The sequence below is a fragment of the Lingula anatina genome, chromosome 6, assembly GCF_051362555.1.
Source record: "Lingula anatina isolate TDL-2025a chromosome 6, LinAna3.0, whole genome shotgun sequence".
In the NCBI taxonomy this organism is placed as follows: Eukaryota; Metazoa; Brachiopoda; class Lingulata; order Lingulida; family Lingulidae; genus Lingula; species Lingula anatina.
This window is the reverse complement of record NC_141772.1, coordinates 31042-47695: the sequence shown is the minus strand read 5'-3', so window position 1 is coordinate 47695 and position 16654 is coordinate 31042. Positions and strand designations below refer to the sequence as shown.

Below are 16654 nucleotides of genomic sequence, written 5' to 3'. Positions count from 1 at the left end.
TATAGTTTTTATGACAAAAAATGGACCATTTGTCAACTTTGCATGAATTAAAGAAGCGTGTTAGCATCAAATCAATTAAATTACAACAAAAAGCTAGTGCATTCAAATTGTCAAATCTTGATACTACCTGAAAAATGTATTAAAATTATTAAAATTGAAATACATCAAAAATTTTCATTAGATCTTTTAGCAGCTACCAAGTATTTTAAATAATATCAGATTACATACTTTGTATTGTGTGCACCGACTAGATGACATTGCACTGAAAACGGGAAGAAGGTCTGATTTTGCCAAAAGAAAAAATATACTGGATACAAAACTGTGGATGGAGCTTGCTGATTAAATAATCCAAGTATCCTAAATGTGAAAACAAATGCCTTTTTTAGTCCTGTTATATCATGTTTGTCCAAAAATATTTATAATCTGACACACAAATACCAAACCTTATGTAACAAAACCCCAAGAACTATTCCATTCAATGTCTTGAAGGTGGTGAATTTGTCCTGACAAATATTTTAAACATATAACAAAAATTCAGAAGAACACATATTTGGTGAATTTCAGAATGTGCATATCTTGGTCAATTATTTATAATAACAAAAACACTAGTAGAATGTCTTTAGTAAAATATGTATAAATTGGAAGGACTTGTTCACTTAGACTGACTTGAGGTAGCTTAATAAATAATAACCTCACAAAGATGAATACTAATCAATCTCACCTCACACCATCATAACAGTAACCTCACAAGGCTGGCTACTAATCAATCTCACCTCACACAATCATAACAGTAACCTCACAAGGATGGCTACTAATCGATCTCACCTCACACAATCATAACAGAAACCTCACAAGGATGGCTACTAATCGATCTCACCTCACACAATCATAACAGAAACCTCACAAGGATGGCTGCTAATCGATCTCACCTAACACAATCATAACAGAAACCTCACAAGGATGGATGCTAATCGATCTCACCTAACACAATCATAACAGTAACCTCACAAGGATGGCTACTAATTGATCTCATCTCACACAATCATAACAGTAACCTCACAAGGATGGCTACTAATCGATCTCACCTCACACAATCATAACAGTAACCTCACAAGGATGGCTACTAATCGATCTCACCTCACACAATCATAACAGTAACCTCACAAGGATGGCTACTAATCGATCTCACCTCACACAATCATAACAGTAACCTCACAAGGATGGATGCTAATCGATCTCACCTAACACAACCATAACAGTAACCTCACAAGGATGGATGCTACTAGATCTCACCTAACACAATCATAACAGTTACCTCACAAGGATGGATGCAAATAGATCTCACCTAACACAATCATAACTGTAACCTCACAAGGATGGATGCTAATAGATCTCACCTAACACGTTCATGACATCAAAATGAAAATTCTGAAATTGTGTGGTTTTAATGAAACAATGAAAATCAGTTTTGATCTAATTCAATTAAGTTGAGGCAGTTGGGCTCCATAAAAAAATATTTGTAATCAAATATAAGTGGATTCATTCCAATGTGCTGTTGTAGACTAAGTTGACATTTCCTCTCTCAAAAGATGGGTGATGTTGCAACTGCTATGCTCTCAATGGCGCACTCATCCGTGCCTCTGCGTATGCGGAAGAAGCCCTCCTCCCCCCACTTGGTTCCCCAGCTGTTCTTGACGGACCAGAACTTTTCTCCAGAGTCTTTGTCATAGCCGTAGCCCACCAGCAGCACAGCGTGGTTGGTCAGTTCAAAGGGGTTAAAACTGCTCTGGAGTCCTGTGTGGTGGTACACACCACTTTGATAGTGCTGGAAGTCGGAGTAGACTTCAAAGGATACAGACATAGGGCCATTTTTGACAAGCTCTATCTTCATCAATGCTTCATTACACCTGTGAAATAAGGAATAGCAGGTATGCAATTTTAGACAGGTACCCCATAAGTTTACATTGTGCACATGCTTACAGTTTCTTTTAGTCTGTTACATATGTGATCAATAAAAGAACACCAAAATTAGTGAAGAAGAATGGGGCCTGTATCTATACCCTTGCAGGAAGCACTTGTAGGTACAGCACTAAATCTGTAATTGCTTCACCATCTCTACATACAAGTGATGCAGCTGCTTGTTTAATCATGGATTAACAAAATAAAGACTTTTTACATATTTATAATGTGTGCTGTATCTCCGCAAACAAAACAGACAGTAATTTGAATAGCTCCATTTGGTTTAATTATGGATTAATAAAAAGTAACTTACCCTCCATAAAACCCTCCCACATACTGATAATGTGTGCCATATCTCCTGACACAAGATTGGCTTCTGTTGGTGGAGCAATCATGGTCAAACCCTTTGTAAGGATTGCAAGTTTCTGGAGTCAGTCCAAAGTCCTCTGCATACTTGCCTGCTATCAGGTAGGGGAAGCCACCCTCACAGCCTGGGGGTGGGAAACACATTAGTTTCATTTGGACATTTTATTTTATTTGTCATGAATACAGGAAGGCATAAGGGAAGGCTTGTTTCAAATTATAGTGTGTTGTTTAATATATAATCATTACCTGTGGTTTTAATATGCCACGTTAACTTCATATGCATCCTTAAATAAAAGGAAAAAATACAGTACTATGAATTTAATTAAAAGTTGAATTGGGCATAATGGAAAAAAAATGTCAAAAGTGATATAAACTACAGTCTTTAAATCATGATATTAGCTCTTATTTGAATTAAAGAAAATCAAGTGTCAAATGTCTGCACGTGCATGAAAAGTGCATTAAAAATTAATGGTGAAATTGACAATGCCTTTCAGTGTTTACCATTTGGTTGATTTGATTTGATTTGCTTTCTGGTGGTGTTTGAGAAAATTCACTGGATATGTTTCATTGACTGTATGCATTATAAGGAAAATCCATCGGACTTCGCTTAAAACAACATTTATTTTGTGTATTTTTTGTTGTATTTTTTGTATTTTTTGTGATAAATGTTGCTCCAAGGGAATCTCCCCCAAAAAATGTTATTGCAAAATGCATTTCAAATGGTAGGAAGTTAATGCATGAGAAAAACCCTTCTGACTGGGCAAAATTGGCCTACATTACATTTTAAACTTTAACTTCCATGTTTTGACTGACAGTTCTATTTCCTCAAAAGAGAGGCAACAAAACACATGGGAGACAATTTGAATTCCTTACAAAAATTGAATTTTGTTATGAAATCTGTAACAAGCACTCAATCAAAATACTTCTTTTATATTTTTGGAATCTTATGATTTAAATACAATATATAATAACATGTAATAAGGATATCATTCTGTCTGGCCTATTCATTAGCTTAACTGATATACTGTAGAAATTAAAGGCTAAAACACACCAAAATCCTCTGGATGATCCCGTGCTCATATCAAGGTATAACATTTTGTTTTTGGGTGAATATAAACTGTATTATGAATGAATACTTCAACATGATTAATCTTTTGTTTTGGGTAGGTTTTAAGCAAAAGTTTGATAATATTTGTGTTTCAGGGTATTTTTTGATTCTTTACACAAATATCCATTCAAACTAGGCAACAAATAAAGCCTATAAGACATTTTAAAACAAACAGTACATAATGGCATGTCAAAACTTACCTGATATCAGAATAAAGTATAGAGCTCATTAAGATCAAAATATTAGTCTCTAATGAATATGTTTTAAAAACTTTCACCATTATGTGTTTGCATGCATATAACATAAATGTTTTTAAAAGGAATGCAGTTTGTTTTAGGTCTAAAAAAGCAAAGTTCACCAGTTTCAGATAGGGTATCCCTTGGTGATCATAGGAAAATTGTTTCCAGGTTTTTTTTTTTAATGGGGGTAAGTAATAAGGTCTAATGGAGGTGGTCTGTCTTAAAGTATTGAAAAACAGAAATGTACCTTGTGCGTAAGAACTGCACTCTACCACATCTTGAGGGGAAAGGATGACCTGGTCCGAGTTGTTGGTCATTATACGAATTCTGGCTTCATGCATTGCCATGGAAGAAAATGCATAGCAGCTTCCACAAGACCCTAAAATAAAGTTTAAAAAATGAATCAGCTATTTTCTTCAGCAAAACATACACAAGGCTTTCATGGAGACTGCATTTTTCATCCAGTTTATTGTATCTAGTCTTACAGTACAGTGTAATGGACCCTACACATGTTGTCATTCCATTCTATGGAATGGGCTCTACTACTATATTTTTGTACTTCATTGTTGTGAAATGGACACTGCAATATTGTTATACAGTAGTGTGGAATGGGCTCTACAATTTTGTTATTCAACAGTGTGGAATGGGTCCAACAATTTTGTTATTCCATAAAGACATACCCTGATTCCTAACTGGGGAAACATAATTCACTCCTTGAAGGTTTCGCCAGTCAAATTCCAAAGGCAGCTCATTGGCCAACTTTTCCATCTCCATGGTAACAGGGGCTGGCTTGGGTCTCCTGAAGAAATAATGAATGTATTGCACTGCTTAATTTTAACAAAGATTTTTCTTAGAATTAATTTCAGAGAATTAAATAACCTTCATACCATGATTACTTTCAACCAGAATCAAGGTGAAGCAAGTCATGAGATACTGTTTGTTCAGGCAGGGCACATGTTAAGTGTGAGATCATGCACCATTACCAGAATGACATATTTTTTTCTTTTCTAAACACTTCAAGTGGTGTTCTAGGCATGTACTGCAAGAGGGTGGCAGTGTATTATTTGACATACATACCAAGAGAAATTACTCCCATTTCACACACACAAACACACACACGAGAAAAAAAAACATATTGCTACAGTCACATGCATGTATCATCCCTAGGTATGTTTATATCAAATTATATGCATATCATGCAGATATAATAGCTAAGGTGACTGATTAAAATATGGGGCCAGAAACTCAGTTATATAAAAAAATCATTTATGGTTATACGGAAAAACAAAAGAGGCCATAGGGAAATTTATTAAATTATTATCTAAAATTATATATAAAACTTAAAGAAATGAAATGAAATAGAAGAGTCCTTAAATCAAGCAATAACATGACATTGCAGCTATAAGCACTTAGCTCCTGACCAATAAAAAGAGTCAAATCTTAAGTGGTCCAACATAAGATGTATTCATAGCATTCTACAACACAAAGCAATTATTGTTCAAATATAAAATTTCTGACAATCCAGAATATGACTTATGTGAAACAAAAATGAAAGCAATTTAGCATTTACTCAATTGTGATGTCCTGGAAACTTGTGGAAACAAATCAAAAACTGGATGAGGAAGGAAAAGAGATATCTGTGCATCAAATATTGTTATCAGATGAGAAAAGGATAAATCTATTTTAATATTTCAAGTAATATTACAGAAATGAAAAAAATGGGAGCCATCTGTCCTTTGGGAACATTGACTACTTTCTGTACTAGACTAATTCACTAGGTGTCACTATAATGTCCTCTAACACTGTACACATTTCTTTATCTGTACTAGAATTCACTAGGTGTCACTAATTCACTAGGTGTCACTATAATGTCCTCTAACACTGTGCACATTTCTTTATCTGTACTAGAATTCACTAGGTGTCACTAATTCACTAGGTGTCACTTAATGTCCTCTAACACTGTGCACATTTCTTTATCTGTCCTAGAATTCACTAGGTGTCACTAATTCACTAGGTGTCACTAATGTCCTCTAACACTGTGCACATTTCTTTATCTGTACTAGAATTCACTAGGTGTCACTAATTCACTAGGTGTCACTAATGTCCTCTAACACTGTGCACATTTCTTTATCTGTACTAGAATTCACTAGGTGTCACTAATTCACTAGGTGTCACTAACGTCCTCTGTGGTGAGTTCTATGTAAGTATATGTATGTATGTGAGTAGTTACTGTTAAGTATTATTATGATCATTACTAAGTTAACATAAATAATTAAAAAGTACAAAACAATTTTGGGTCAACTGTTGCCCCCATGCTGAGACAATTACCCATGGATTTTAGATTTCCTTCCCCCTGCTCTCCGGATCATGTCCTCTATGGTGACACCTTCATACTCCTTATAGAGTCCTGCCTTCCAAGATGTTTGCACAGAGTTGATTCTATTGATGAATTCAGGGTCACGCTTATATAGCATCTTAGATGTCAGTAACCTGGAGTGATAATGGAGTTATATAGCATCTTAGATGTCAGTAACCTGGAGGGATAATGGAGTTATATAGCATCTTAGATGTCAGTAACCTGGAGGGATAATGGAGTTTTATAGCATCTTAGATATCAATAACCTGGAGGGATAATGGAGTTATATAGCATCTTAGATGTCAGTAACCTGGAGGGATAATGGAGTTATATAGCATCTTAGATGTCAATAACCTAAAGGGATAATGGAGTTATATAGCATCTTAGATGTCAGTAACCTGGAGGGATAATAGAGTTATATAGCATCTTAGATGTCAGTAACCTGGAGGGATAATAGAGTTATATAGCATCTTAGATATCAATAACCTGGAGGGATAATGGAGTTATATAGCATCTTAGATGTCAGTAACCTGGAGGGATAATAGAGTTATATAGCATCTTAGATGTCAATAACCTGAAGGGATAATGGAGTTATATAGCATCTTAGATGTCAGTAACCTGGAGGGATAATGGAGTTATATAGCATCTTAGATATCAATAACCTGAAGGGATAATGGAGTTATATAGCATCTTAGATGTCAGTAACCTGGAGGGATAATGGAGTTATATAGCATCTTAGATGTCAATAACCTGGAGGGATAATGGAGTTATATAGCATCTTAGATATCAATAACCTGGAGGGATAATGGAGTTATATAGCATCTTAGATATCAATAACCTAAAGGGATAATGGAGTTATATAGCATCTTAGATATCAATAACCTAAAGGGATAATGGAGTTATATAGCATCTTAGATATCAATAACCTAAAGGGATAATGGAGTTATATAGCATCTTAGATATCAATAACCTGGAGGGATAATGGAGTTATATAGCATCTTAGATATCAATAACCTGGAGGGATAATGGAGTTATATAGCATCTTAGATATCAATAACCTGGAGGGATAATGGAGTTATATAGCATCTTAGATGTCAATAACCTGGAGGGATAATGGAGTTATATAGCATCTTAGATGTCAATAACCTGGAGGGATAATGGAGTTATATAGCATCTTAGATGTCAATAACCTGGAGGGATAATGGAGTTATATAGCATCTTAGATGTCAGTAACCTGGAGTGATAATGGAGTTATATAGCATCTTAGATATCAATAACCTAAAGGGATAATGGAGTTATATAGCATCTTAGATGTCAGTAACCTGGAGGGATAATGGAGTTATATAGCATCTTAGATATCAATAACCTAAAGGGATAATGGAGTTATATAGCATCTTAGATATCAATAACCTGGAGGGATAATGGAGTTATATAGCATCTTAGATATCAATAACCTGGAGGGATAATGGAGTTATATAGCATCTTAGATGTCAGTAACCTGGAGGGATAATGGAGTTATATAGCATCTTAGATATCAATAACCTAAAGGGATAATGGAGTTATATAGCATCTTAGATGTCAGTAACCTGGAGGGATAATGGAGTTATATAGCATCTTAGATGTCAATAACCTGGAGGGATAATGGAGTTATATAGCATCTTAGATGTCAGTAACCTGGAGGGATAATGGAGTTATATAGCATCTTAGATGTCAATAACCTGGAGGGATAATGGAGTTATATAGCATCTTAGATGTCAATAACCTGGAGGGATAATGGAGTTATATAGCATCTTAGATGTCAATAACCTGGAGGGATAATGGAGTTATATAGCATCTTAGATGTCAGTAACCTGGAGTGATAATGGAGTTATATAGCATCTTAGATATCAATAACCTGGAGTGATAATAGAGTTATATAGCATCTTAGATGTCAATAACCTGGAGGGATAATGGAGTTATATAGCATCTTAGATGTCAATAACCTAAAGGGATAATAGAGTTATATAGCATCTTAGATGTCAATAACCTAAAGGGATAATGGAGTTATATAGCATCTTAGATGTCAGTAACCTGGAGGGATAATGGAGTTATATAGCATCTTAGATGTCAGTAACCTGGAGGGATAATGGAGTTATATAGCATCTTAGATATCAATAACCTGGAGGGATAATGGAGTTATATAGCATCTTAGATGTCAGTAACCTGGAGTGATAATGGAGTTATATAGCATCTTAGATATCAATAACCTGGAGTGATAATAGAGTTATATAGCATCTTAGATGTCAATAACCTGGAGGGATAATGGAGTTATATAGCATCTTAGATGTCAATAACCTAAAGGGATAATAGAGTTATATAGCATCTTAGATGTCAATAACCTGAAGGGATAATGGAGTTATATAGCATCTTAGATGTCAGTAACCTGGAGGGATAATGGAGTTATATAGCATCTTAGATATCAATAACCTGAAGGGATAATGGAGTTATATAGCATCTTAGATGTCAGTAACCTGGAGGGATAATGGAGTTATATAGCATCTTAGATGTCAATAACCTGGAGGGATAATGGAGTTATATAGCATCTTAGATATCAATAACCTGGAGGGATAATGGAGTTATATAGCATCTTAGATATCAATAACCTAAAGGGATAATGGAGTTATATAGCATCTTAGATATCAATAACCTAAAGGGATAATGGAGTTATATAGCATCTTAGATATCAATAACCTAAAGGGATAATGGAGTTATATAGCATCTTAGATATCAATAACCTGGAGGGATAATGGAGTTATATAGCATCTTAGATATCAATAACCTGGAGGGATAATGGAGTTATATAGCATCTTAGATATCAATAACCTGGAGGGATAATGGAGTTATATAGCATCTTAGATGTCAATAACCTGGAGGGATAATGGAGTTATATAGCATCTTAGATGTCAATAACCTGGAGGGATAATGGAGTTATATAGCATCTTAGATGTCAATAACCTGGAGGGATAATGGAGTTATATAGCATCTTAGATGTCAGTAACCTGGAGGGATAATAGAGTTATATAGCATCTTAGATGTCAGTAACCTGGAGGGATAATGGAGTTATATAGCATCTTAGATATCAATAACCTGGAGTGATAATGGAGTTATATAGCATCTTAGATGTCAATAACCTGGAGGGATAATGGAGTTATATAGCATCTTAGATGTCAGTAACCTGGAGTGATAATGGAGTTATATAGCATCTTAGATATCAATAACCTAAAGGGATAATGGAGTTATATAGCATCTTAGATGTCAGTAACCTGGAGGGATAATGGAGTTATATAGCATCTTAGATATCAATAACCTAAAGGGATAATGGAGTTATATAGCATCTTAGATATCAATAACCTGGAGGGATAATGGAGTTATATAGCATCTTAGATATCAATAACCTGGAGGGATAATGGAGTTATATAGCATCTTAGATGTCAGTAACCTGGAGGGATAATGGAGTTATATAGCATCTTAGATATCAATAACCTAAAGGGATAATGGAGTTATATAGCATCTTAGATGTCAGTAACCTGGAGGGATAATGGAGTTATATAGCATCTTAGATGTCAATAACCTGGAGGGATAATGGAGTTATATAGCATCTTAGATGTCAGTAACCTGGAGGGATAATGGAGTTATATAGCATCTTAGATGTCAATAACCTGGAGGGATAATGGAGTTATATAGCATCTTAGATGTCAATAACCTGGAGGGATAATGGAGTTATGTAGCATCTTAGATGTCAATAACCTGGAGGGATAATGGAGTTATATAGCATCTTAGATGTCAGTAACCTGGAGTGATAATGGAGTTATATAGCATCTTAGATATCAATAACCTGGAGTGATAATAGAGTTATATAGCATCTTAGATGTCAATAACCTGGAGGGATAATGGAGTTATATAGCATCTTAGATGTCAATAACCTAAAGGGATAATAGAGTTATATAGCATCTTAGATGTCAATAACCTAAAGGGATAATGGAGTTATATAGCATCTTAGATGTCAATAACCTAAAGGGATAATGGAGTTATATATAGCATCTTAGATGTCAATAACCTGGAGGGATAATGGAGTTATATAGCATCTCAGATGTCAATAACCTGGAGGGATAATGGAGTTATATAGCATCTTAGATGTCAATAACCTGAAGGGATAATGGAGTTATATAGCATCTTAGATGTCAATAACCTGGAGGGATACTGGAGTTATATAGCATCTCAGATGTCAATAACCTGAAGGGATAATGGAGTTATATAGCATCTTAGATGTCAGTACCCTGAAGGGATAATGGAGTTATTTCTCATAAAATTTAAGTCTCAGTTAATTTTTCATATATAAACATATAACTTATAAAACATTTATTTAAAAGAAAAACTATTAATAACGTGAAGCACATAAATCAGTTTTGATGTCAAATTTTTAATTTAAAGTTATTCTATCAGGGTTTCCTGCCAAATCAAATTTTCCACAAAAAAGAAGAAATTTTCTCTTACTCACAAACCATTGCTTGACCAGTCCCTGCACTTCATTCTAATGTTTAATGACATTTATAACAATTGTTAAGCAATGTGCTTTAGTTAATAACTGTTTTTTAGCATTACAACAATCTCTGATCATTAGAAACATTCATTATAAAAGGTTTTATTCTTATAGATTTTTACTTTGACTTAGGTGCTGAAGTGTTCAGTTTCTTTGGATTTGTTTTCTTTTGTTTCATCCCATAGAAACAAGCCCAGCTTCGGCCCACCACATTATGCGACATCCCCCTCATTGTCTCTGAACATACACTTGTCGTATTAGGCTCTTTCCCTTCATATCTTGAGAAGGCAAAGAATTTTCTTCCTTGGATAACAACTTCAAATCCCTGGAAATTCAACAAATTGATTATAAAACATCACCAGACATTGAGCTGTGTACTCAGTTATTTTTATTAACCACACTGACTGTAGTTTAAAGTGATAATAACTCTTTGTATGAGATCTATATTTCACAATAAAAACATTGTGAATAACTCATAAAAATATAATATATTCAGTTTTATCACAAAACAGCAGTTATAGCTATTTTTTCTGATATCTGAGCTTGTCTTTAGACCACGTGACCTCTATTGATGGCTATACTCTGTTAAAATCTCTTAAGAGATTTTAACAAAAAGCTTAACTTTTTAGAAAAAAAAACAGGGACTAACTTTGAATGTAAAAATGGATTCATTAACCATTGGTAAGTATGGAAAAAGTGTTGTTTACTCCAGGAAAATTCATTTTTTGGCCAAAATGAAGAGTTATTATCCCTTTAATATTAAAGCAATTATAAAACATCACCAGACATTGAGCTGTGTACTCAGTTATTTTTATTAACCACACTGACTGTAGTTTAATATTAAAACATCACCAGACATTGAGCTGTGTACTCAGTTATTTTTATTAACCACAGTGACTGTAGTTTCATATTAAATCAATATCTCATATTAATCATAGCATTTTCCTGCCTCCTTTATTGTGGAGGTTAAGCTAAAGATAAAGACCCCGTACCCATACTAATACATGTACCTAGATCGATCAAGCAGGATAAAATCATCTCCAAGGGGTTTCTTGCTAAATTGCTTTTTGTGTAACCAGCTCTGATGTCTGGCATGCCTACTGAAGCTGTTTGGGGGTAGTTAGCTATCGTTGAGCAGCTTAGTAGGTATGCCAGACATCTAAGCCGCTTAAACTGAAAGCAATTAAGTTAGAAACCCCTTGGAGATGGGTCGATCCTGACAGATCAATCTAGATATGGGAATAAGGTCTAGGTACCAAGTACTGAGAGCTATGTATGACATCACTTTATTGTGGATGTTTAGCTAAAGACCAAGTACATTGCAAGAACATTGTTTCATATTTATAGTTTATGATTACAACTCACAAAGATTTTGAGAAATCTTTGTGAAATGTATCAAGTATGGTACTGAATTCACTATCAAACAAGGCAGCAAAGCTGTCAAATGTACAGACAAAAAACAGAAAATAAAGATGCAAAAAAGGTAATTTTGTCAATTTTGATGCAATAATAAATGATGCTTATAATAGCACTGTCAGTCAACACTGAATTTTAATCATGCACAACAGGTAACATGGTCAATAACAGGAGCGGACCCTGAGATATTTTCTGACAGTATTCCAAAGTATCTATGTTGATCCATTCTCTATTTTGATGGTCTTCCAAAAGAAAAAATAATGGATACCAGTCAATATAAACTTAATAACCTGACCGTCTTCCGGAAGACCCAGAAGATGGTCTCAATCCACCCCTTCAGTAAGATTACAGTTTCAGGACCATGAGAGTTCAAATTCTCATGATGAAAGTCTCAATATTTGAAAAAATGATGACAGTGCATAAAATAATATTACATAATGTTTAAAGACATAAAAAACAATACAACTGCTTATGTGGAAATATAGAAAATGTGCAGAGCCTCAGGCAGATGAGAGTTAAAAGTCACAAATGCCAGTGTTTGAGAAAAAATTAAAAAGGAAAACATAACAAAACTAGAAAAGCACTCCAAAAGCGCAGACCTCTGCCAAGACAGCAATTGTTGATTATTATTGATTGATTATTGATCCGGACCACCACCAAAAACTAATCATTGTCCTCCTTGCCCACTTCTGACAGTTCCTGAAAATTTCATCAAAATCGGTCCGTAACTTTTTGAGTTATGTTGATGACAGACAAACAAGGGTGAAAACATAACCTCCTTGGCAGAGGTAAATATAATTCCAATGATGCTGCCATTCAAACTTTTAATCTTTTTTGATATATATATATATATATATATATATATATATATATATATATATATATATATATATATATATATATATATATTAAAAACTTATTTGCAATATTAAACAAAATTTACCTGCATAATTATCACTGCTTACTTACTATTAATCTAGCAGAGAGCTTAACCTTTGGGAGTTTACAGGGAAATATCAACAAGTGTGCTTTATGTAATCTCATTTAATGGCCTATTAATGACTTTATAACTCTGAACTTAGCTAAGTGATACCCAAGGGAAATTTACAGACTGACCCTCTCAAAGATCTTTCAGGCCCATAAGTCACATCTTAAGAAAAGCACATAACAAAAATGCACAAAATAGGAGACTACCAATTCTGATGCAATAATACATTATGTTTAACTGCACAGTCAACATCAAATTTTAATTATGCACAACAGGTAACACCAACGAAAGTAAAAGCGTAAGGATTCAGGCCCATCAGAGTTCAAGTTTATACTTTGAAAGTGCCAGAATGAGAAAAATGAAAATTTCACACAAAATTGCATGAATTCAATGATAAAAGATAACCCAATTGAGCTGGCTTTCTAATTTGAACTGCATGCCAATCCTAAAAATCATACTTGTAAGTTAAAAATAATAATAAGTAACACAGTTTTCTTTTCATAATGTTTGCAGTAGCAGTGCAAAAAGATTTTTGTCAATTTTGATGTAACATTACATAATAAACTATATAATAATTATCACCAATTTTTGATTATTGACTATAAATAGCATGGGCATTTAGAAAATTTGATTACTATTTGGCTTCATGTCCATGGGAGCTCCGAGTCCCACAATGAATATGCCAACACGATAATATTGAATTTTTCACTAAAATGTATAACTTCCAGAAAAAGAAGCCAATTAGACTGCTTTTCCAACTCAGGCTGCATTTTAGTCCTGTGTTTCTTTTTTGAAAGTTTGACAGTCATAAGTAACACGGTTTTCCCATAATGGTCATCATGGCAGCAGCACCAAAAATTGTGTTTTCTTCTATTTTGATGCAACATTACATAATGCTAAACAGCATAATGACCATCAATTTTTAATAATAATATATACGTATCATGGATTTTCAGAAAATGTGACTAGCATGGGTCTTCAAGCCCGTGGAGGTTCTAAGTCACACCTTGAAAATGCCAATACGTGAAAAATGAAATTTTCACAAAAAACAGTTTAACTGCCAGAAAAATTTACCAAACAGACTACATTTCCTACTGAAGCTGTATTTTAGTCCCATGTTTCTTTCCTGTAAGTTTGAGAACAGTAAGTGACATGATTTTCCTTAAGTGCTCATCATGGGAGCAGTGCCCAAAATAGGGGTTTCTTCAAATTTTAATGTAACATTACATAATGTTTAACAGCATAATGACCATCAATTTTTAATAATAGAATATTAGTAACATGGACATTCAGAAAATGTGACAAGCAAAGGTCTTCAGGATCATAGAACTTCAAAGTCACACCTTGAAAATGCCAATATGTGAAAAAATTAAATTTTCACAAAAAACTGTTTAACTGCCAGAAAAAATTACCAAACAGACTGCATTGCCTACTGAAGCTGTATTTTAGTCCCATGTTTCTTTCCTGTAAGTTTGAGAACAGTAAGTGACATGATTTTCCTTAAATGGTCATCATGGGAGCAGTGCCCAAAATAGGGGTTTCTTCAAATTTTGATGCAATATTACATAATGTTTAACAGCATAATGACCATCAATTTTTAATAATAAAATATTAGTATCATGGATATTCAGAAAATGTGACTAGCAAAGGTCTTCAGGCCCATGGAACTTCAAAGTCACATCTTGAAAATGCCAAAATGTAAACAAGACAGCACTTTTCTGAAATGGGTTTATTTCCATTTTTAACACTTTTTAACATAAAACAAAATTAACAGTTTACTGCCATTTTTATATGACCAACTAAGAAAATTGATGAGATGGGAAAAATATTAATAGAACAGTATTAAATGTCCAATTTCCTCCATTCTGAGATTCTGAACGTAGTGGATGATTGAATCTGACAAACTGCAATGATATGTGTTTATTTCCATTTTTGACACTTCATTACACAATACACGATAACAAGTTTACCATCATTTTTACATAATCAACTAACAATGTTGTAAAGATGCAGGAAATGTCAAAAAAACACTTTTACATATCTTATTAGTTCAATAATGAGACTATTAACATGCCTAAGAATTGAATCAGAGAAAATGTGAAAAAAAAGCATAACTTCCCTAAAAATGACCCAATCATGCTGATTTTCGAACTTGGCCTGCGTATTATAAATATTCATCAGTTCTGTAAGTTTCAAACCAAAAGGTAAAACGGTTTTCCACTTATCGTGTTTACGGTGTTGCATATATGCTGAAAAAAGTGAAAAAAAAGCAAAACTTCCATAAAAATGACCCGATCATGCTGATTTTCGAACTTGACCTGCGTATTATACAAATTCATCAGTTCTGTAAGTTTCAAACCAAAAGGTAAAACGGTTTTCCACTTATCGTGTTTACGGTGTTGCATATATGCTGAAAAAAGTGAAAAAACAGCATAACTTCCCTAAAAATGGCCCGATCATGCTGATTTTCGAACTTGACCTGAATACTATGAATATTCATCAGTTCTGTAAGTTTCAAGTCAAAACGTAAAACCGTTTTCCACTTATCGTGTTTACGGTAAAAGTGCACGCCAACGGCAACGGCGACGACAGACGCAGGTGACGGCTATATGTACAGACACATCTGTGTCTGTACATAAAAAGAACACATATGAAAACTTGTTTCACTTTTGAAAGGTGTAAAAAGACCGAACTTATTTCTAATTCTTTTCCTCATATGCTGAACCTTCCTATTGTCAATACAAATAATGATCATACCTGATTATAGATAAGTGTCCAAAACCCCTGGTTGCCATGTTGGTCCACAGCTTTGCTGGGGAAGTATAACTTCAAACCATAATTACCTTTGAACATGCCTGGAATATATATTCAAAAATAATCAAATGACACACTCAGTGTTTGGGGTGGGTGGGTGGGTAAGGGGTTTGTACTGACCCTTCACAGTATATAAAGCACATAAAGTGAGCAGAGATATCTGTTTAAATATAATTTTTTTTTTTTTTTTTGGAAATAATCAAACAAAACTTACGCCCACTTTACCTTAACAGTTTCATATATTCATTGATGTCTACCACATATATAGTGTAGTGTAGGTCGTTGCAGAACTTGCAGTACAAGACAATCTCTCCAAGGCTGTACGAATTGATAAATCTCACTAGCTTATAAAATATTTCATCTCAAAGATACCGATGTCTTTTCCGATTTACCATGCAGTAACTGTCTTGTACATTTCCAATTTTTAGTCATCCAGTCGAACTAGAAGAACTCTGAATCTAAAACTTACACAACAAACTGACCAGCAACTGACCGACATTGCGGTCTCAACCTGAGACTTTTGTCCAGGTAATATCCTGGATGGACTGGTCACCTGATCTACTTATACGGCCAAAAACACCGAGGCAAGCAAAACACTTACTTTGCGGCATCGCTGAGCAATTTAAAGTGTTATCGTAGCCCATTGCGGTGGTGTAAAACGTCCACTGCCCAACTACATCTTCGTATGTACAATTAGCGGGGGTGTCAGCGCTCACGATACTTCCACCATGTAACAAAAGGACACAAATAATCACAAAATGCGCTGCTTGCTGTTGACGTCGGTAGAGTGCCACCATTTTGAACGGCGTACAAAGTCACATGACGATGA

General features: G+C 34.4%; 1 protein-coding gene across 2 annotated transcripts; it reads right to left on the bottom strand.

The window, feature by feature from the left end:
- Positions 1-1449: 1449 nt before the first annotated feature.
- On the bottom strand, positions 1450-16649 carry LOC106172182 (dipeptidyl peptidase 1). 2 transcript variants are annotated; one of them, XM_087015635.1, is made up of 8 exons: positions 16427-16649; positions 15769-15866; positions 10730-10932; positions 6001-6162; positions 4353-4471; positions 3920-4051; positions 2273-2450; positions 1450-1907 (listed from the first exon to the last, which is right to left on the bottom strand). In XM_087015635.1, exons 1-8 carry the CDS (start codon positions 16620-16622, stop codon positions 1583-1585), a joined length of 1413 nt encoding a protein of 470 aa, XP_086871761.1. In that variant the 5' UTR covers positions 16623-16649; the 3' UTR covers positions 1450-1582. The 2 variants fall into 2 exon arrangements, with proteins under 2 accessions (XP_086871761.1, XP_086871762.1); XM_087015636.1 differs by lacking the exon at positions 16427-16649 and adding an exon at positions 16295-16353.
- Between the last annotated feature and the right edge of the window lie 5 nt (positions 16650-16654).

What these genes read in the sequence shown, in the direction of transcription:
- LOC106172182 (XM_087015635.1), bottom strand. Translation starts at nt 16,622, where the DNA reads ATGGTGGCACTCTACCGACGTCAACAGCAAGCAGCGCATTTTGTGATT. An exon ending in GGACACTTATCTATAATCAG is followed by an intron (nt 10,933 to 15,768) that starts GTATGATCATTA and finishes TTGAATTTCCAG; the next exon opens with GGATTTGAAGTTGTTATCCA. An exon ending in ACTTCAGCACCTAAGTCAAA is followed by an intron (nt 6,163 to 10,729) that starts GTAAAAATCTAT and finishes TTATCACTCCAG; the next exon opens with GTTACTGACATCTAAGATGC.